At 38.5% G+C, this 23,700-nt stretch overlaps 1 protein-coding gene across 1 annotated transcript in view; it reads left to right on the forward strand.

Annotated features, from left to right (window-relative positions):
* RECQL (RecQ like helicase) overlaps positions 1-23,700 on the forward strand; it is a 58,567-nt gene that overhangs the window by 307 nt on the left and 34,560 nt on the right. The window contains exons 2-3 of the mRNA XM_019452175.2: positions 6,731-6,777; positions 22,765-22,962. Coding sequence (XP_019307720.2) covers positions 6,762-6,777; positions 22,765-22,962 — 214 coding nt within the window. The 5' untranslated portion in view covers positions 6,731-6,761. The remainder of the gene's footprint in view (positions 1-6,730; positions 6,778-22,764; positions 22,963-23,700) is intronic.

The following is a 23,700-nucleotide window of genomic DNA, read 5'->3' on the forward strand; positions in this document are numbered from 1 at the left end:
CGCCCATCTCTAATGGAGTTCGGGCCTTTAGGGGCACCTTGAACTTTCTGCTCCTCTCTTTTTATCTCTAGCCTTTCCCATGCAGGAAGCTTGGTTACCAAAGTCTGTTTATTGGCAACCACCATTTATTGGTGAACAGCACGGTGGACGCATAGGCCCAGTGGAGGGTATTATTAAATTAAAGTTGTCTTTAAAAAGCAGGTGCTGGGGAGCCTGGTGAATTAGCCTGTGGTACCGTAGTGACGGTTACTCCAGTATCAATGACTGGCTGTGACCCCGTGAAATATTTGCTGTGGGTACTGTTAAAAGTTAAGAAATAGCGGGAGTAAAACCAATGAATCACTGAAGTAGTAATTAAAGTTTGTGGTGCACCCACCAAAGAGACAGCTAGGGAACCAGGAGCACTCAAGCCAAAAAGGGAATGAGGCTTTTGGGTATATTGTTACAAAGCGGCTTATGTAGTAAGAAGTCAGGGACTTTATTCCTCGCAGTGATTCGAATATTAACATTTTCTTAAGGTAGGGAATTGGTTAGTGGTTATCTCATATCAGCCTTGGGAAACGTTTCAAGTTTTGTTTATGATTTCTGGAGGCATAAAAAGGAAATTACCTAGGTCAAGTTAGTCTTACAACAACGTAAGGTCAATTGACTTTGAGTAAACTGGTTTTGTCCGTTTGAGGAATTTTCAAGGCTCTTCTCCGTTTGTTTTTGATTTTAACATTTTCCCCCTTTTGGTTCTCTCAGCAGGATGAGAGTATGATCAACCAGTATAGTGTTATTTTCAGGTTCTACCATTGAAGTACTCAGGCTGAAGAATCACATTTTTTTTTTTTTTTATTTAAAAAAAATTTTTTTTAACGTTTATTTATTTTTGAGACAGAGAGAGACAGAGCATGAACGGGGGAGGGTCAGAGAGAGGGAGACACAGAATCTGAAACAGGCTCCAGGTTCTGAGCTGTCAGCACAGAGCCTGACGGGGGGCTTGAACTCACAAACCACGAGACCATGACCTGAGCTGAAGTCGGACGCTTAACCGACTGAGCCACCCAGGCGCCCCAAGAATCACATTTTTGCTGTTGTCATTAGTTGGATTATTAGGCTAAGGGCCACGTGGTCACCATCTTCATCATTTATGTGGTTATTGTTGATTTCATACAGTTGTCTGATCCTGATGGATACCATTTGGTCTGTGAGTGGCTGCTCACTTTAAATGGATTTCAGCTTTTTAAAGGTATTTACATAAGCATAATATGATATATTAACAGTCACATCTTTGTGATGACTCAGGACTGGATGAAGGTGAAGATGCTTTATTTTAAGTGGCTGTGTTGCAGGTGAACTTCCACCTAAATTAAGCCTCTATGGTGTGAGCAATCAAATAATTTAAAGAGAGGCATTTCTGTGGAAGCAAAAGAAAAATAAAAGCTAATATTTTAAGAAGATTATAAATTCAGTGTCTGAGTTTGGAGAGAAACCAGTTGAAAAAATTTCTAGATGTTGGGTTCAAATTATCTTTAGATGGATGAAGGCAAGAGTAACAATCTGACAGATTTTCCTGGTTTGCAGTTTGAATGTCACTGGTGATCTTGCTGAGTGACCACATAGCAACAGGCACGTTGTCCTCCTCACATGAGCTGCTTTGGTGGTTTCTCTGAAGTTTACATCAGGTTGTCCAGCTTTAGTTTGCATGGCTTTGAGAAAAGGGCAGTTTTATTTTCATAGTGATTCCAAGTTACAAGAATGGGAGGAAATTGGAAATGTTAGTTTGGAGAGTTCTAGCCAGATATTGGAGGAAACTAGAATTCAGGATCCAGTTCAGTTTATAAGTAGAAAATAAAACCTTAAGGAAAATTAATAGCACTAGATGTATTACCAAAACACAATCATAATTTTTCTGTCATCATCCCATTTCTATTAGGGTAACTACAGTTAGGCTAATTTGTTTGCAAATTGAGTCTAGTTTCAATAAATTTGGCCTGACTATTTACATAAGTGCAGCAAAAATAGTGACTGACCATATAGGCTCTTAAATCTGCTTTGCTGGAACTTTTTCATAAAGAATCTTAGATTGAACTTTTCAGGGCTCTTCAGGCTAAGCAGCCAAGCTAAGGACTTGTCTAATTGTGTCCTATTACAAGGAGATCAGATCGAGCTTAAGTAAATACATATATTGTCATGAAAAATAAGACTATTTAATAAAAGGTTTTACATTCTGGTGGGATCAGGTAGAGAGAAAAAGATAAATGTTTCAACCTTTGTTTACAAAAGTAGTTTTTACTGAATCACTGTAAGCTATAGATAGCTTAAAAGAGAGGAGAAAATGGAGCTTTTTAAGTCTGGAAAGCAGGACATTGAAGAACCAGCAATATTTTTTTTTTTAATTTTTTTTTTAACGTTTATTTATTTTTGAGACAGAGAGAGACAGAGCATGAGTAGGGGAGGGGCAGAGAGAGAGGGAGACACAGAATCTGAAGCAGGCTCCAGGCTCTGAGCTGTCAGCACAGAGCCCGACGCGGGGCTCGAACTCACGGACCGTGAGATCATGACCTGAGCTGAAGTCGGACGCTTAACCGACCAAGCCACCCAGGCGCCCCAGAACCAGCAATATTTTAAATGAAATCATAAAAAATTATAATCATCTTCATTAGTTCATTCAGTCTCCTGTAATTCTTGTTTTGCTTCACCTTAGGGTTAATAACTTTATGAATCAGTTTTTCATTAGATTTTTAGAAATTCTTACCCAGTTCAGTGTTATGATCTTAAAGTTAACAGAAACCTGTACTTCTTAGTCTTTTCCATGAATCTCCTTGCAGATGAAGCACTATCGTAGGAACAGTTTTGCAAAAACAAACTTAAATCCAGTTCAATTTTAGCTAGACCACACAAAAAATTCCTTTCTCAAGATCCCTTTTCCATAAAACTTCTACACTTTATATCCATCCAGTTTTTGTTACGTCTTTTTTTTTCCCTCATTCTGGAATAATCATTTTACTTTTGGACAAAATTACTTCCTTTATTCCTTTACCAAAACAACATACCCATGTTCTTCATATCTTTCCTTGTCCAAAAACATGTTCTATTTTCTTTAACTACTTTTCATATACTGTTGTTTTCTTTTAATCTTACTCTTTCTAGTAGTTTTTTTTTTTTCTAGTAGTTTTAATTAAATATATTAATTAGATTTCTTAACTCTTATCTTTAATTCCTAGTAAAAAACAAGAATTAAGCAATTGTGGACTGGCAACTTTATACATACACAATTATAAAAACCTGTTAGAGATCTATGTTTTTTATAATATAGTTTTTAATATGACAAAGGATATAGTTATTAATAGACCCAAGTATCTATTGTCTGTCTGTAAAAATTAAAAAGCCAAAAGTTGGGGTTGTTCTAATGAATCCTAGGCTACTAACGTCTGAGTGACTCTTTTGAGACTGTCTGAGCAAGTGAGGCTAGGGTAAAACAATGTTGGCAGGTGCCAATAGAAAGCAATTTGTCATTAATAAAAGGAGAGTTGCCAAAGCTTGAATTTATTGGAAGAGTTCTAGAAGATGAACTAGATTTAGGTTATCTTGTAGCAGATGATACAAATGGAACTAGAAATTAAACATAAATAAGAGCCTTGCATAGTAGTGCAAGGGAGATGCACAATGAAAACCATTCACTCTGAGGTAGATTTGAGACACTGTAGTAGTACTGAGGGACTGCCATGATGGGAACCAATTCAGAGAGCAGACTTTAAGCAACCTTTAAATGGCATTTCCAAAACACTGATTTGCTCAGGTCAGTTTTAGTTGGCCCTCAGACTTGATGAAAAGTATATTGAATGATATAGTTATACTTTCTTTTTAACTTTCTGTAGTTCTTATTAGCTTCAGGGAAAAATTATTAGTTGAGGTTGTATGTCCTTAGTAATTTTCTTATATCGGCTAATTACTCATTTTAACAAAAAGAGCAGTTACCAAGCTCCAAACTGTAGCAGGTAGAAATATTATTGGTTTATGTTTATTACAGTCATAGGTATGGTTACTTTCTGTTTTTAGCAAGTGACAGTTTTTTGTTTTGTTTTTTTGTTTTCATTTCTGGTAGTGATGTATAGTTTTATTTCAGTAAAAGTTTAAAGTTAGTTTCCTTAAATAAAGTATTAGTAATACTACAATACTGTACAAAAAAGAAAAGCTTAAAGTAGATAAACTTATGTTTTGCATTTAATGATTCAGTATATTATCTCATTTGCAAATGATTTAGATACTCAACAAATATTCATGATTTAGTTTAACTTGTTATAAACTTTTTATTTACATTTATTTAAATTATTTATTTTTACCAATTATTCTTGGATTAGACATTAAACAGCTAACCATCACGCTATTTTTTTTATCAACAAATTTTGAAGTCATGCTTGCTTTTGTTTTAATGTTTTTGTTTTATTTTTGAGAGAGCGAAAATGGGGGAGGGGCAAGGAGAAGGGAACAGAGAATCTGAAGCAGGCTCTGAGCTGACAGCAGCGAGCCTGATATGGGGCTCAAACTCATGAAACACTAGATTATTACCTGATCTGAAGTCGGATGCTCAACCAACCAAGCCACCCAGACACCCAGACATGCTTGCTTTTTTTAAGTCAACAAACTTAAACTAGGTTTTACATATCAAAGGTTGTATCAGGTCATGTGAACTTGAAAAACATTTTGGTTTGTTTTTATATGTCTGAGGGTTTCAGGAGTACTTAATTTATAAGTGCTTATTTTTCTTTAAGCCAATTAAATAGAGCTCCTTACATATTCTGGCAATAGCATCTGGAATTAGAAAAATATTACCCATCTATAACATGCATACGTAGACATACATAAACATACAGACAGAGGCAAACAGATCTTGTAGCTTTTGTTTAAAAAGGTTTAGCCATGAGCTGCTAGCCATAATATTGCAAAATTCTCCAGTTTAGAAAAGAACAGTTGGATCTAAATTGTCTTTCTGGGAAGTTGAGGTTACCTGCTCAGATAGCAAAGTTGTTTGTTTTCCCCCTAGTAACTTTTTTTTTGTTTGCATGATGCAAAGATCTTTTAGAGCTATTTTTGCAGTCATTGTGTCTTTTAGAAGTTTCTGCTTATCAGAGAATGCATTCTGTTGTCTCTGAGAGATTTGAAATCTTCTCTTGTCAAAGGCACAGCTTTAAGATACACTTCTCTAAGTTAAAGTTGCCCTCCAGTGGCCACTACAATTCTAGAAGTTCACCCATTTTTCCAAAAAGGCACAAAATCCTGGTCCATAGACCAACCAGGTAGAATACATCTTTACCTTTAGATTCCCTAAGAGTTCTTAGATATGAGGGGCCCTGCTTTCTAAAAGCTGTTCTAAAACACAGGCAATCATGTGTTTCCCTGCCCTCCTCTCTTTGGAGTAGAATAGGAAGATTTACCTAGAAGCTTCAACAAACAAAATACAGGTATGCAAATTAAAGTCAGCTCAAAATGGAGAGAACAGAGCTCAGATCTAAGACAGACTTGACTTCAAACTCTAGGGTCAGTGAGAAAGTGAATTAAATGGACTCTGTGGGTTCCATCACCATAGGGGCCTCAGAGTTAAGGAGGAAGGGAGGTTGGGGGGGGTGTCTTCTTTGGATCCCATTAAAAAAATTTTTTTTTTAATGTTTATTTATTTTTGAGAGAGAGATAGAGGGCAAGTTGGGGAGGGGCAGAGAGAGAGAGGGGGACATCAGAATCTGGAACAGGCTCCAGGCTCTGGGTTGTCAGCACAGAGCCTGATGGGGGGCTTGAACTTGGCAACAGCAAGATCATGACTTGAGCCGAAGTCAGACACTCAGCCAACTGAGCCACGCAGGCACCCCTTTTGGATCCCATTTTTACACCACAGACTGTCAAAAGTTTAGAATTACCAGAGGTAAAACCAATGAATTATTGAAGTAGTAATCAGGAAAAGTTTATTGTGCACACACCAGAAAGACAGACTGCAAACCAAGAGCATTCAAACCAAAACATGGAAGGAAGCTCAGAGGTATATTGTTAGAAAGTGGTTTATATAGTGAGAAATTCCTGCTCTCAAGCCTCCTCTCCTTCTACTTGTTCATCTGTATGTAGTCTTAAGTTTTAGTCATTCATAGGTATTTAAAGTTCCTTAATTACATACCATGTGTTTCCCCCACTTCTGGTATTTTCATGTTTTTTCCTGAAATCTAGTCCCTCCGTGGAATACCAGTTCTTCTTTTAAGACTGAACCTAAATTGTAACTGTAAAGCAGGTATTCAATAAAATGTTGAATGATTAATTTGAGTGTTTATGTGGGTGGATTTTACCTAATCTGGGATGTTTGAATCTGTTATTTATAAGATAGGTTTTACCATCCCAATTTTACAGATAAGGAAAGAGGTGAAGAGGAACAGGTTGTTTAACTTTGCTAAGATCATACAGTAATTTATTGCTAAAACTGTTTAGCCTCAAAGCTTTCTTTTTTGCTAATTGCTTTGTATGTGGTGTTTAAGTGTCATTGATGTTATACTTGTTTATGTGATTTTGGACACTTCTCTGAAATCTAGAGAATTCGCTATAAAAATTAGTGTGGGAATAACCATGTAGTCCTTATTTTAAAAGTCACTATAATATATAATTTACTTTCTGACATTTTTCATGCTTAGTAGTGATAAATTATTGGGTAGGCATTATCAATACTATGGTTTAAAAAAATTTGCTGTGATTTTTCTTTCACTTTTAGAAAGAAGTTTGGATCCCAATTCAATTTTAGGATGGCAGCCATTTCAGGTTAGTGGAAATGATTACATTTTATAGTATATTCTGTTTTGTTTCTAACTGCATGCTCTTTGAAAAAAATTGTTTTTCTCTGTACTTTCAATTTTGCTGTGAACCTTAAACTGCTCTAAGAGGAAAGTCTTAATAAAAATAAAGAATAATAAATTATAAAAATATTTGTTTTAAAAATTCTGATTTTTATGTTTTGTGTTTTTTTTTAAATTGTAAAACATACCAAAATGTACCATTTTAACTAATTTTAAGTATACAATTCAATGGGAGCAATTCACATTATTGTGTAACCATCACCAATATCCATCTCCAGAACTTTTTCATCATTCCAAACTGAAATTATGTACCCATCGTACAATAATGCCCTCTTACTCCCTTTCCCCCAATTGCTAGTAACACTACTCGTACTCTGTATGAATTTGACTACTCTAGGTACCTAAGATAACTGGACTCATGCAATATTTGTCCTTTTGTGTCTGGCTTGTTTTCTTTAGTATAATGTCTTTGAGCTTCATCCATTTTATATGTATCTTTTTAAGGTTGAATAACATTGCATTGTATGTATATACCACCTTTTGTTTATCAGTTTGTCTGTCAGTGGACATCTGGGTTGTTTTACCTTATGGCAATTGTGAATAATGCTGCTATGAACGTTTAAATACAAATGGGCTTGAGTCTCTTTTTTCAGTTCTTTTGGGTATATATACTTAGAGGTGGAGCTGCTGAATCACATGCTCTTTCTTCTATTTAAGTTTTCAGGAACTGCTGTATTTTTCTCCATACTCACTGTTCCATTTTACATTCCCAGCAGTAGTACAGAAGGGTGATGTTTTTTGATGGAATTATGGGAACCTAAGAAATCACAAAGTAGAATATATCAATCACTCCAAATCCCACTACTCAAATTAATACTGTAATATATGGATGCATTATTTTTCAACAGATTTTTAGTTTGCAAAGAGTTTTTATTATTTTTTTAATGAAGTATAATTAACATATAATGTTATGTTAGTTTCAGGAGCACAACATATTCCTCAGTTCTATCCATTAATCAGTGCTTACCATGATAAATGTAGTTACTATTTGTCACCATAAAATATTGTTGTAATATTATTGACTATACTACCTATGCTGTACTTTTCATTTCTGTGACTTATTTTATAATTGGAAGTTGGTACCTCTTAATCCCTTCCACCAATTTCATTATTTCTCTACCTACTTCCCCTTTGCCAACCACCAGTTTGTTCTCTGTATGAGTTTTTTTTTTTTTTTTTTTTAAACATTCCACATGTAAATGAAATCATATGGTATTTGTCTTTCTCTGACTTATTTAGCCTAATACCTCTTAGGTCCATCCATCTTATTTCAAATAACAAGCTCTCATTCTTTTCTATGGCTGAGAAATATTCCATTGCATACACACACACACACACACACACACACAGATATACACACACACCACATCTTCTTTATCCGTTTGTCTATCAATGGATGCTTGGTTTGCTTCCATATCCTGGCTATTGTAAATAATGCTGCAGTGAACATAGAGATGTGTATATCTTTTTGAATTAGTATTTTCATTTTCTTTGGATAAATACCCAGAAGGAGAATTGCTAGATTATACGGTATTTCTACTTTTAATGTTTTTTGGAACCTCCATACTGTTTTTACATATGCATGAAAGTTCTTTTTTCTCCACATCCTTATCAATACTTGCTACTTCTTGTGTTTTTGATAGTAGCCATTTGGACTGGTGTGAGGTGATATTCTATTGTGGTTTTGATTTGCATTTCCCTAATGATTAGTGATGTTGAACATCTTTTCATCTGTCTGTCATCTCTGTCTACAGAAAAATGTCTATTCAGGTATTCTGCCAAATTTTTAATTGGATTGTTTGGGTTTTTCTGGTGTTGAGTTGTGTAAGTTCTTTATGTATTTTGGATGTTAATCCCTTATTAGATATCATTTGCACATATCTTCTGTCATTCACTATGTTGCCATTTTGTTTTGTTGATGGTTGTGCAAAAGCATTTTATTTTGATGTAGTCTCAATAGTTTATATTTGCATTTGTTTTCCTTGCTTGAGAAAACTTAGATAATGTTGCTAAGGGCAGTGTCTAAAAAATTTCTGCATGAGTTTTCTTTTGGGAGTTTTATGGTAAGGTCTCACATTTAGGTCTTTAATCCATTTTGAGTTTGTTTTTGTGTATTGTGTAAGAAAATGGTCCAGTTTCATTCTTTTGCATGTAGCCACCCAGTTTTCTCAACACCATGTATTGAAAACACTGTCTTTTCCCCATTGTATATTCTTCCCTTCATTGCCATAGATTAATTGACCACATAAGCGTAGATTTATTTTTGGGCTCTCTTGTCTGTTCTATAATCTGTGTGTCTGTTTTTGTGACAATAGCGTACTGTTTTGATTACTATATTTGTGTAGTATATCTTGAAATCTGGGATTGTCCAGCTCTGTTCTTCTTTCTGAAGATTGCTTTGGCTATTTGGGGTCTTTTGTGGTTCCATAGTTTTGGAATTATTTGTTCTAGTTCTGTGAAAAATATATTGGAATTTTGGTTGAAATTGCATTGCATCTGTAGGTTACTTCAGGTATTATGAACATTTTAACAATGTTAATTCTTCCAGTCTGTGAGGAGAGAATATCTTTCTATTTATTTGTGTTTTCTTCAGTTTCTCTTAGCAGTGTCCTCTAGTTTTCAGTATATAGGTCTTTGATATTTATGGTTAAGTGTATTTCTGAGTATTTTATTCTTTTTGGTGCAGTTGTAAATTTCTCTTTCTTCTACTTCATTATTAGAGTATAGAAATGCAACAGATTTCTATAAATTTTGTATCTTGCAACTTCACTGAGTTTGTCAGTTCTAGTAGTGTTTTAGTGGACTCTTTAGTGTTTTCTAATAGGGTCCTGTCACCAACAAATAGTAACAGTTTTTTTTACTCCTTACCAATCCAAATGCCTTTTGTCTAGTTTTTTAAATTGTCTGATTGCTTCTACTACAAAGCTGTCATCATCAAGACAGCATGGTATTGGCACAAAAACAGACACATAGACCAATGGAATAGAATAGAAACCCCAGAACTAGACCCACAAACGTATGGCCAACTCATCTTTGACAAAGCAGGAAAGAACATCCAATGGAAAAAAGACAGTCTCTTTAACAAATGGTGCTGGGAGAACTGGACAGCAACATGCAGAAGGTTGAAACTAGACCACTTTCTCACACCATTCACAAAAATAAACTCAAAATGGATAAAGGACCTGAATGTGAGACAGGAAACCATCAAAACCCTAGAGGAGAAAGCAGGAAAAGACCTCTCTGACCTCAGCCGTAGCAATCTCTTACTCGACACATCCCCAAAGGCAAGGGAATTAAAAGCAAAAATGAATTACTGGGACCTTATGAAGATAAAAAGCTTCTGTACAGCAAAGGAAACAACCAACAAAACTAAAAGGCAACCAACGCAATGGGAAAAGATATTTGCAAATGACATATCGGACAAAGGGCTAGTACCCAAAATCTATAAAGAGCTCACCAAACTCCACACCCGAAAAACAAATAACCCAGTGAAGAAATGGGCAGAAAACATGAATAGACACTTCTCTAAAGAAGACATCCGGATGGCCAACAGGCACATGAAAAGATGCTCAACGTCGCTCCTTATCAGGGAAATACAAATCAAAACCACACTCAGATATCACCTCACGCCAGTCAGAGTGGCCAAAATGAACAAATCAGGAGACTAGAGATGCTGTAGAGGATGTGGAGAAACGGGAACCCTCTTGCACTGTTGGTGGGAATGCAAATTGGTGCAGCCACTCTGGAAAGCAGTGTGGAGGTTCCTCAGAAAATTAAAAATAGACCTACTCTATGACCCAGCAATAGCACTGCTAGGAATTTATCCAAGGGATACAGGAGTACTGATGCATAGGGGCTCTTGTACCCCAATGTTTATAGCAGCACTCTCAACAATAGCCAAATTATGGAAAGAGCCTAAATGTCCATCAACTGATGAATGGATAAAAAAATTGTGGTTTATATACACAATGGAATACTATATGGCAATGAGAAAGAACAAAATATGGCCCTTTGTAGCAATGTGGATGGAACTGGAGAGTGTGATGCTAAGTGAAATAAGCCATACAGAGAAAGACAGATACCATATGGTTTCACTCTTATGTGGATCCTGAGAAACTTAACAGAAACCCATGGGGAAGGGGAAGGAAAAAAAAAAAAGAGGTTAGAGTGGGAGAGAGCCAAAGCATAAGGGACTCTTAAAAACTGAGAAGAAACTGAGGGTTGATGGGGGGTGGGAGGGAAGGGAGGGTGGGTGATGGGTATTGAGGAGGGCACCTTTTGGGATGAGCACTGGGTGTTGTATGGAAACCAATTTGACAATAAATTTCATATATTGAAAAAAAAAATAAAATGTACCGGTTAGGAAAAAAAAAAATTGTCTGATTGCTGTTTCTAGGACTTTCAGTACTATGTTGAATGAAAGTGTTGAGAGTGAACAACATCTTGCCTTTTCTGATATTAGAGGAAGAGCTCTCAGTTTTTCACCTTTGGAGTATGTTAGATGTGGGTTTGTCTTATATGGCCTTTGTTATGTTGATGTATATTCCCTCTAAACTCAACTTTGTTGAGAGTTTTTATCATGAATGGATGTTGAATTTTGTCAAATGCTTTTTCTGCATCTGTTGAGATGATCATATGAGTTGTATCCTTCATTTTGTTAATGTGGTATATCACGTTGATTGATTTGTGAATATTGAATTATTCTTTCCTCCCCAGAATAAGTCCCACTTGATTGAGGTGAATGATCCTTTTAAAGTATTGTTGAATGTGCTTTGCTAATATTTTATTCAGGACTTTTGCGCCTATGTTTATTAGCAACATTGGTCTCTGGTTTTCTTTTTTTTTTTTTTTGTAGTATCTTTGTGTGGCTTTGGCATGAAGATAATGCCAGTTTTGTAGAATGTATTTGGAAGTTTTGCTTCCTCATTTTTCCAATAGTTTGAGGAGAATAGGTATTACTGTTCTTTAAATGCTTGGTAGAATTCACCTGTGAATCTATCTGGTCTTGGACTTTCCTTTGTTGGTAGTTCTTTGATTACTGATTTAATTGTGTTGCCTGTAATTGGTCAGTTTCTATTTCTTCCTGATCAGTTTTGGAAGGTGGTAAGTGTCTAGGAATTTATCCATTTCTTCTAGTTGGTTTTATTTGCTAGTGTATAATTTTTCATTGTAGCCTATTATGTAATCTTTTGTATTTCTGTGGTATCAGTTGTTATGTATTTTGCATTTCTGATTTTATTTATTTGGTTTTCAGTTTCTCTTTTTGTTTAATATTTATTTATTTATTTATTTATTAATGTTTATTTATTTTTGAGGGAGAGAGACAGAGTGTGAGCAGAGAAGGGGCAGAGAGAGGGAGACACAATCCATAGTAGGCTCTGGGCTCTAAGCTGTTTCCCTCGCATATAACTTTTGCTTCTTTCTTGCTACATTTTTTTTTTAATCTTTTTTTAACGTTTTATTTATTTTTGAGACAGAGACAGAGCATTAATGGGGGAGGGGCAGAGAGAGAGGGAGACACAGAATCGGAAGCAGGCTCCAGGCTCTGAGCCATCAGCCCAGAGCCCGACGCGGGGCTCGAACTCACGAACCGTGAGATCGTGACCTGAGCCGAAGTCGGACGCTTAACCGACTGAGCCACCCAGGCGCCCCATCTTTCTTGCTACTTTTAAAACTCTCTCTTAATCTTTAATGTTTGCCGTTTTAATTATTATATGACTTGATATGGCCCTCCTTGGCTTCATCTTGTTATGGGCTCTCAGTGCTTCCTGAACCTAGATGTCTGTTTCCTTCTGCAGGTTAGGGAAATTGGAAAAGTTTTCTGCCCCCTTTTCTTTCTCTTCTGCTTTTGAGACCACTAAAAATGCAAATGTTATTATGCTTGAGGTTATTGCAGAGGTCCCTTAACCTATCCTGTGATGTGTTGATTCCTTCTACTATATTTTTTAATTTCAGTTATTCTATTCTTCACTTCTGATTGGTTCCTTTTTATATTTTGTATTTCTTTGTTGAAGTTTTCACTGAATTCATCCACTCTTCTTTCCAGTCCGGTGAGCATCTTTATGACCATTACTTTGAATTCTTCATTAGTTAGATTTGCCATATCCATCTTTCAGTCCTTTTTCTGAGGTTTTGTCTTCTTGTGTTGGGAACATATGCTCCTGTCTCATGTTTTTTGACCTTCTGTGTTTGTTTCAGCTACTTCTCCTAAACTTGAAGGAATGGTTTTGTGTATGTATAGTTGTCTTCTGTGCAGACTGTGTGTGCCTGGTGACTTTTGCTGGCTGGCTGAGGCTTTGACTGGTGTGGGCCAGGGTTTCTGGGGCACTCTGTACTGACGTTGCTTTGGTGGGATGGCCAGAGCTGAAGTGGGCATTGGCTGAGGCAGTCCCAGGCCTTTCTGTACAGATGGTGCCCTGGCAGGAGAGCTGTAGCTGAAGTGGGTGCAAGCCAGGGTGTCCCAGGGTTTTTAGCATAAGGGGCACCCGAATGGTGTGGCTGGAGCTGAAGTGGACATGAGTTGGTTGTGGTGGGGCTGCTGGAACAGAGGCAAGGTTTGGGAAGGAGGGGAGTCCCAGGGCACTCCATGTAGGGGGTGCCTTGGCAGAGTGGCTGTAGCCAAGGTGTGTGCAAGCCAGTGGCTCCTGTGGCACACTGTGCAAGTGGCGCTCTTGCAGGGTGGCTGGAGTGGAAGAGAGCATGAGCCAGGAGGTCCTGGAGTGCTGTTCACTGTGGTGTCCTAGCATGTCATCTGGAGCTAGTATGGTACAGATTTGGATTGTTCCAGGATGCTTTGGGCCTATGTCACTTTGGCAAGATGGCCATAGCTGTGGTGAGTGCTGACCAAGGGCTTCCTGGCATTCATTGTACCGTGGCTGCCCTGGTGGGTCGGCTTGGGATGGTGTGGGCTAGGGGACCAGGACTCACTGAGGCAATAGGCCAGTTAAGGTGCCTAGACCATGCTCCCATCCATGTAATCAAGGTGGAAAGTAATGTATACTCTCCACTCAACCAGCCCCTTCAATCCAGAGAGATTTCCAGCAGCTTCCCTGCTATTTGGTGGAGTTCTAGGGATGGATCCTTTATATTTCAGTTGTTCTGTTAAACTGTGGCTTTTTTTCTGTGTCCTAGGGGGTTCAGGGCTAGTATGACCAGGGCTTGCAGAGGCAGCAGGCCAGCTATGGCTTCTGGAACCCGCTCCCGTCTGTGCTGTCAAGGTGGACTGGGAACGTTAACCATGGCACTTGCCAGCGCCTCAGATCTGGAGAGAGTTCTAGGAGCTGCCCCACCATTTGGTAGTGGCCTAAGGCTGGTTCCTTTATATTCTAATTTCCCTTCCAAACTGTGGCTGTTTTTCTGTGTCCCAGGGCAGATGAACCTGCTCCCGGCCCTTCAATAGTATCCTTTCCCACTGTAGTTTGCAGCATAGGGGCTGGGAGTTTTCTTTGTTACAGTGTATGTCTCTTGCTGTTTTTCATGTGCTCTATCTTTTGTTGTGCAGAAGCTGTTCAGTCTGCTGGCAGTTCTTCAGAAGGAATTGCTCTGTTAATAGGTGTAGATTTGTTGTGTCTGTGGAGGAGATGAGTTCAGGGTCTTCTATGTTGCCATCTTGGATCAGAAGTTCTCTGTCAGTTAGGGTTTGATCAGAGAAGCAGAGGCACTATGCATGAAACAAGGGATTTACTGGAGGGATTTAACCTTATGTGATTGTGTGAAGTGGTCAAGCTCTTCCCTGGTGTTTGTCACCTGTGTGTGTGGCACTGAAGTCCACGCCAACGGTCAGGAAGAGAAGGTGATGTACAGTGGGGGTGCAGAGGCAAACTGCAACCTGTGAATCATGAATCGTGTTTCTTAGCAGAACCTGTATTAGTCTCAGTGCCTCACAGTCTCCAGTGTGGATGATTCAGGAGTGGGTGTACATGCACATGGACTGGCATACTGCTTGGCTGAGGGTTCAGAGAAGCTGAAGGAGAACCAACAGCATCTGGGGGAGCTGCAGACTCTGCTCTTTCCCCGAGGATATCTAGCAGCACCCAGAGTTGTGGGCTTGGTGCTGCCCTGTGCCAGTGAGGTCATCAGTCCTGGTCTTAACTAACCTTTCCACATATGGAAAACAAGGGTACTCTTTCACTTCTACCTTCCATATATCTGGCTGCCCAAGGAAACAAGTGTCCCTTGTACAACCAAAGACAAACTCTTCTTCTCCCCAAAAAAGGGCACAGGTTCTTGTTATTCATCTTTGGATGATGCTCATTCCTCTTGCTAAATCACATCCTTCTTGGTAATCCTCTAACTTAATTCCTGAGATATGAAGTCAGCTACTATTAGCACATTTTATTTAGATGTTAGGAAAATAGGAAAAGGGACCTAGATACATACATACATACCTACCACCAACAACAAAAAGGAAGAGATGCTTATAGTTATTACAGTTCTGTTTCTCACCTGGTCATGTGGTCATTAGATGTTATTTTATAACTATGTTCTTCACTTACGTATTCCTTCTTTGCTGTCAACAACACCTCACCTGGTTACAAATCCTTGCCCGGTGTGTGGACTTGCCTTAGCAGTTTGCTTGGATTTAGCTTTTGTAGTTTTGCATTAACTTTGATCACAGAATGTGGGAATACCAAAAGGTACCCTAGAGGTTTTCCTACATTTCACACATACTCTTCCTTATTTCAGTAGTGTTGTAGCAATCCAATTTCCCTTGAATAGTCAGAATCAGTCACCCAAGCCAGTACAGTAACCTCCATCTTTTCCTGTTGATTTACTGGCATGAGGAGCTCAAAGTGGTCAAGAGGCAGTCCACTTCCATTTATTTTTATTATTTTTTTTAATTTAAATTTTAGTTTTAGTGAACATACAGTGCAATATTGGTTTCTGGAGTAGAATTCAGTAATTCATCACATATAATACCCAGTGTTCATCACAACAAGTGCTCTTAATACCCATCACCCATTTAGCCCACCCTCTGCCCACCTCCCTCCATCAACCCTTTTTGTTCTCTATCGTTAAGATTCTCTTATGGGGGTGCCTGGGTGGCTCAGTGGGGTAAGCATCTGACTTTAGCTCAAGTCATGATCTCATGGTTCGTGAGTTTGAGCTCCACACTGGTCTCCTTGCTGACAGCTCAGAGCCTGGAGCCTGCTTTGGATTCTGTGTCTCCCTCTCTCTGCCACTCCCCTGCTCACACTCTGTTTCTCTCTTTCAAAAATAAACACTAAAAAGTCTCTTACGGTTTGTTTCTCTCTCTTTTTCCTTTGTCTCTTCCCATATGTTCATCTGTTTCTTAAATTCCACATATGAGTGAGATCATAGAGTATTTATCTTCCTCTGACTGACTGATTTCACTTAGCATAATACACTCTGGCTCCATCAATGTCGTTGTAAATGGCAAGATTTCATTTTTTTGATGGCTGAGTAATATTCCATTGTGTATATATACCACATCTTTTTTATCCATTCATCAGTTGTTGATGGACATTTGGGCTGTCTCCACAGTTTGACTATTGTTGATAATGCTGCTGTAAACATCAGGGTGCATGTACCCCTTTGAATCAGTATTTTTGTATCCTTTGGGTAAATACCTAGTAATGCAATTTCTGGGTTATAGGGTAGTTCTTGAGGAGCCTCCATACTATTCTCCAGAATGGCTACACCAGTTTGCAATCCCACCAACTTCTGTTTAAATGGAACCACTGCATTTTCCCCTGGTAGAAGCATTCCTTCCTGATAAGACCTCTAAGCCAACAAGGTTCAAAGTTTCAGGGATGGGAAGCAAACATTTTATTAGTGGATCACTAGTAAGTGGTAATAGTAAGAAGAGCCACTCTCATTTCCACCCTGATCCCTAGGCTCAAGAATCCGATCTATAGGACAAACAGCATTATTCATTGTTTTGGTAGGTAAGGGCAGTTATACTGGCTTCCACTTAGTCTTTCCTAAGAGGGGACTGATATATGTATTTGGCCCATTGCTGAATGTATCTATTCTGATAATATGATCTAGAACTGGAGAAATAACCATAGAATGGGTTAGAGGATCTCCTGAGCCCACTGTATGATGGACATGAGCAAAACTGCATTGATCACGTGATTTGCATTAGTCCAGTCCCTGTTTTGACTGGTGGATCACCATGGCATTTGTCTTCCAGGAACTGTCCATTCAGAGTTAGTGTCCAGTAATTTATGAGAAGCTATTTTCCTTTCCCCAATACATAATTACCCTGATACGTTTCTTTGGAGAACACTAGTGAGAAGATTTACTATATAAATTTTTAGTTGTGTCTTTTCTCACAGGGTCCCAATCTCTATTCAGGGGACTCTGGGTCTATAAATTGGTTCTTTTCTGGGAGCTGGTTGAAAGACTCTGACTCTATAGTGATTCAAGTCAAACTTAGTTTACCAGAATCAGGGCTTTGGATTCTGCATATTCAAATCAAGTAAACCGTTTCAAGGACATCATGATCAACTAGCCAATGCCAGAGTTCTCTGCGGATCAGACTATTCTGATTACTGTTTCTGCTCTGTTGCCTATTATAGCAACCACATATATCTTTTCTTTGGTTGTGAACTGAATTAGCCCTCATACCTTGGAAAGTCCATTATTCTCATTGATTCTGTTGATCTGCTTCAAAGGCAGTACTTCCCTCGCTGTCATTCCTAGCTTACAGAGAACAGTCACTGTGAGCTCCTCAGGGAAGCTGGGTAGCATTCTCCTTTCCTGAAGCCTCTGGATCCCCTCCTTTAGTGTATACCCAGAAAGTTCTAGCCCTTCAGTATCATTGAGATCTACACCTGTGTCATTCTATCTCAACTTTCTAATAATTCATCTTTGGAGCCAGGTTTCTGGCAACCAACGAAGTAAATTATTAGAGCCACTCCTGGCCACTGTACTACTGCACTAAACCAGAATTACATATTGAGTCTGTATCAGTGAATTTAGCTTCATTTAATATTCTATTCACTCTGATTTAGTACCGTTGGGATCTGTTCCCTCACATATTCCCACCATATTTCTGGTGATATAGGCATACCTCAGAGATCTTCAGATTTGTTTCCAACCACTGCAATAATAAGTCAATATCACAATAAAGCTAGTCAAATGAACTTTTTAGTTGTCCAGTGCATATAAACATTATGTTTATACTGTTCTCTACTAAGTGTGCAATAGAACGTCAAACAATGATGTTCATACCTAATTAGAGATACTTGATTGCTGAAAAATCCTAGCTATCATCTGAGCTTTCAGTGAGTGTAATGTTTTTGCTGGTAGAGGGTCTTGCTGTAATGTTGATGGCTTCTGACTGATCAGGGTGGTGGTTTTGAAGGGTGGGGTGGCTGTGGCAATTTCTTAAATAAGACAACACTTAAGTTTGCTGCATTAATAGATTCTTCCTTTCACGAATGATTTCTCTGTATGTGTGATAGCATTTCACCCACAGTAGAACATCTTTCAGAATTGGAGTCAGTCCTCTCAAAACTTGTCACTGCTCTATCAACTAAGTTTATGTAATATTCTAAATCCTTGGTTGTCCTTTCAACCATCTTCACAGCATCTTCACTGGGAGTAGATTCCATGTCAAGAAACCACTTTCTTTGTTCATTTAACTTCTGTTAAAGTTTTATCATGAGATGGCAGCAATTCAGTCACATCTTCAGGCTCCACTTTTTTTTTTTTTTTTAAGTTTATTTATTTATTTTGAGAGAGAGAAAGAATGAGCAGGGGAGGAACAGAGAGAGAGAGAATCCCAAGCAGGCTCCACACTGTCAACACAGAGCCAATGCAGCACTTGAACTCATGAACCGTGAGATTGTGACCTGAGCCGAAACCAAGAGATGGACGCTTAACCCACTGAGCCACCTAGGTGTCCCAGGCTCCACTTCTAATTCTAGTTCTCTTGCTATTCCCACCTCATCTGCAGTGACTTACTCCACTGAAATCTTGAGCCCTTCATCCATGAGGGTTGGAATCAACTGCTTCCAAACTCCTATTAATGTTGATATTTTGACATTTTCCCATGGATCATGAATTTTCTGAATGGCATCTAGAGTGATGAATCCTTTCCAGAGATTTTCAATTGATTTTACCCAAACCCATCAGAGCAATCCCTATCTGTGGCAGCTATAGCCTTATGAAATGTATTTTATAAATAATAAGACTTGAAAGTAAATGACCCACGAATTACAGATGGATGTTGTGTTATCAGGCATGAAAAGATGAATCTCTTTAAACATCTTCATCAGAGCTCTTGGGTGACCAGTGCATTGTCAATGAAAGAAATCTTTTTTCTGAGCCCTAGGGCTCAAATAGAGCTCAAATATAACCCACGTTATAAACAGATGTGCATAATTATAGATTCAGGCTTATAGAACACAGGCAGAATAGATTTAGCATAATTCTTCTTGCCCCTATGATTTTTGGAATTATGAATGAGCATTGGCTTCAACTTAAAGCCACCAGCTGCTTTAGATCCTACCAAGAGAGTCAGTCTGTTCTTAGAAGCTTTGTAGCCAGGCATTGACTTCTCCTCTCTATGAAAGTCTTACATGGCATCTTCCAGTAGAAGGCTACAATAAAAATCTGTTGTTTCTTGTGGCCACCTTAATTAACTATTTTAGCTAAATCTTCTGGATAACTTGGTGTTTCTACATCAACACTTGCTGCTTAACACTTTTATGTTATGGAGATTAAACCTAGCAAACCAACCTCGACTAGCTTCAAACTTTTCTTCACCTTCCTCACCTTTCTGAGCTTTCGTAGAATTTTAGTAAATGTGCCGAAGTGAGCACTCAGCCTTCCTAGAATTGAAGAGAGTCAGGGCCTTGCTCTGGATTAGGCTTTGGCTTAGGGGAATGTTGTGGCTGGTGTGATCTTCTGTTCGGATTACTAAACCTCTCTCCATATCAGCATTAAGGCTGTTTTCCTTTCTTACGTTTCATACGTTTACTGGAATAGTACTTTTAATTTCCTTCCAGAACTTTTCCCTTCCATTCACAACTCAGCTAACTGACTCAAGAGGTCTAACTTTCAGCCTGTATTGGCTTTTGACATTCGGTAGTCTTGGCCCAGTACCTATAGGAGATAAGGGGTTCTTCTGGGACAATCATAGAGACTTTGAGGTTCCTTTATACAGATCCTACATTTCTCTCAGGTTTTTCAGCATATTTAGGAGGGGCTAATCAACCGCATTATTCTCAACAGAAATATTCTGTGACAGCAAACACTTGGTCACCCAGAGCCTTTCCCTCTCTAGATTCTTAATTACTGGTGTCTAGATTGTAATCTAAATAACTTTGTCTACTACATGCCATGGAATACCAATTGAACTGCAGGCAAGGGTCATTAATGCCTAAATCTAATCAGATCGGAGACTATTCTAGGTGGCATAGAAGCAATTTAGAGAACCTGCTTTTAAGTTTCTTTTCCTCTGGAACAACATTTGATATTGGTTAGGGTTCACTCAGAGAAGCTGAATCATGAGTGATTTAAGGGATTTATTGTAGGGATCAGTTCCTGTATGATCATGGGGCCTGGTTAAGCAGTCCATTGCTAGTCCTGAAGTCAGCAGTGCCAGCAGTAGGAACGGGAAGATGGAGATGGAGTGTGGGAGGGTAAAGATGAGCTCAAACCCAGGAGGACAAAATGGAGCTTGTCTGCCTTTCACTTGGACTTGTGTTGGTTGTGTAACCGCCTCCAAGGCTCTGACTCCAGATGCTGGTGCCCTGCAGAAGAGCTAGTACACTTGCCATAGAAAATTGCACAAGAACATGGCCAGGGATTCAGGGAAGCTGAAGAAGCTGTGGGCCAAGCTGCTGCCCCAAAGAGGTTCAGTAGGAGCTGGTGGAATTGGGTTCTGCTTTATGCCAGGAAGGTGAAGCAGCAGATCCATGACAATGTGAATGAACCCCAGCAGCACCTGACATTATGCCAGCCATCTGAATGTAAACCTGACTGCTGTTTCATTTTTACCTTCCAGGTCTGAAGCAGAGTTCACTTGTGACCAATCCTAACCAGAATCATGCAGGGAAGGCAATTCTGGTATTGACATAATACAAAAACACCATAACATCCTATTTTAAATCATAGCCATGAGATTTCATCTTATGAAAATTTGGGGCATTAAAGCTGGACATTGATTAAAGCAGGCTGATGTTTTAGAGAGCATCAAGGACATCTTTAAAAATTTTTGGTTTCTATTGGTATGGTGTCAAAAGGAATCTCACTTTGACTTTAATACTCGGATTGATTAGAATCGTACATTAAGTCTGCTTTATAAATTAGTGATGATGGACTTATAATGTCAATTCCAGTAGCACACTCGATTTTTCTTTTAATTGTTTCATCAGCTTGTTTATAATCACCAACGCCTTATCTTGCCAACATATGAACCCAAATATGTTTTCATGAAATAATAGCTAAGTAGTTATGGGGTGAATATCACTCATCATCAGGGAAATACAAATCAAAACCACAATGAGATACTACTTCATAACCTGTCAGAATGGCTAAAATTAACAACTCAGGAGACGACAGATGTTGGTGAGGATATGGAGAAAGGGGAACACTTTTGCACTGTTGATGGGAATGCAGACTGGTCTAGCCACTTTGGAAAACAATATGAAGGTTCCTCAAAAAATTGAAGATAGAGCTACCCTATGACCCAGCAATTGCACTACTAGGTATTTATCCAAAGGATACAAAAATGCTGATTTGAAGAAGCACAACACACCAGTATTTATAGCAGCACTATCAACAATAGCCAAATTATGAAAAGAACCCAAATGTACATTGACTGATGAATGGATAAGGTAGGTGTGGTATATATATATACAATGGAATATTGGCAATCAAAAGAATGAAATCTTGCCATTTACAACAACATGGATGGAATTAGAGTGTATTATGCTAAGCGAAGTAAGTCAGAGAAAGACAAATTAAGATTTCATTCATGTGTGGTGTTTAAGAAACAAGCAGATGAACATAGGGGAAGGGAAGGAAAAATAAGATAAAAACAGAGAGGAAGGCAAATCATAAGAGACTTTCAAATACACAGAATAAACTGCGGGTTACTGGAGGGGAGGTGGGTGGGGCAATGAGCTGAATGAGTGATGGGCATTAAAGAGAGCACTTGTTGTGATGAGCACTGGGTGTTATATGTAAGTGATGAATCACTAAATTCTACTCTTGAAACCATTATTGCATTATATGTTAACTACCTTGGATTCAAATTAGCAAAAAAAAAGCTTCCTTTTGTTTCAAAGTTTGGTCACTTAAATGACTTAGGAGACTGTTGGACCACTGCCCTACAACACAGTAAATATAATAATGATCATTTATTAAATGCATAACTATGTGCCAGTTACTATGTTAAAACTTTCCATATATTATCTCACTTAATTCTTTTTTTTTTTTTTTTTTATTTTTTTTATTTTTGGGACAGAGAGAGACAGAGCATGAACGGGGGAGGGGCAGAGAGAGAGGGAGACACAGAATCAGAAACAGGCTCCAGGCTCTGAGCCATCAGCCCAGAGCCTGACGCGGGGCTCGAACTCACGGACCGCGAGATCGTGACCTGGCTGAAGTCGGACGCTTAACCGACTGCGCCACCCAGGCGCCCCTTATCTCACTTAATTCTTTAAAACAATACTATGAAAGCTAGATATTGTCCCCTTGTACAGATGGGGAAATTGAGGCTTGGTTTAGTGCTTAGCCTGAGCTAAGAGGAGGACCTAAAATTTAGGTCTATGTGACTCCAGCACACATGCTCTTAACCACCTTACTCTACTACTGTAAGTTTGTCTGTATTTCTGATGGTGAGGAATAGCCAAAAATCAACAGAGATACCTAAAACTAATTAATTATTGCATCTTTTTTTCCTTCCTCATAGCTCTAACTGAAGAATTGGAGTCTGTAACCAATGAGCTACATGCAGTAGACATTCAAATTCAGGAACTTCTGGAAAAGCAACAAGAGCTTATTCAGAAAAAGAACATCCTAACAAACCAAATAAAGCAGCATTTTGAGGATTCTGATGCTGGGGAAAGCAGTGAATGGGATTCTTCACCTGCTGCTTGGAATAAAGAAGGTTTGCTCTGTTTTTGTTTGCTAGTCTTGTTTCTGCTTGTTTCTTTACACAGGAGTTAAATCATTGTTCCTGGATCAGTGCTTTCTAGGCACTTGGAAGGGAAACTGGCTGTTCCTTAAGTGCATGGGAAACCAGTAGGCAAACCATTCTTTGCCCATGTTCTTTTTGAATGAAGCTTTTATTATTCACACTTCATTATTTTTTCCAAATGTGGTTCGTTTTTTAAAAATTTTTTTAATGTTTATTTTTGAGAGAGAAAGAGAGACAGAGCATGAGCGGGGGAGGGGTACAGAGAGAGGAGAAGGAGATACAGAATCCGAAGCAGGCTCCAGGCTTTGAGCTGTCAGCACAGAGCCCTGACGCAGGGCTTGAACCCACGAACCATGAGATCATGACCCGAGCCAAAATCGGACGCTTAACTGACTGACCCATTCAGGTGCCCCTCCAAATATGGTTCTAGCAGCATCAATCAATGCTTGGAAAAAGAAGATTTTTTACTAAATTTTCTAAGTTTTAATTAGAAAAAAGTTAAACAATTAAAAAAAAATTCAAAGTTGCCAAAGTCTAGTTCATTTTCCTGCCCTAGTGAACACCTTCCTTGATTCAAGATCTTGCCAAGTCTCATGTTTATCATGAACTATCACTTATACTGGAGTTCGTAACAGTGCTTTTGTAGCCCTTGCTTTTCAGGGGATTTGCTTCTAAACAAGATATTTACATAAAAAGCTCCGCATAATT

Source organism: Panthera pardus, unplaced genomic scaffold (genome assembly GCF_024362965.1).
Source record: "Panthera pardus isolate Hobbes unplaced genomic scaffold, ASM2436296v1 HiC_scaffold_6, whole genome shotgun sequence".
Taxonomy (NCBI): domain Eukaryota; kingdom Metazoa; phylum Chordata; class Mammalia; order Carnivora; family Felidae; genus Panthera; species Panthera pardus.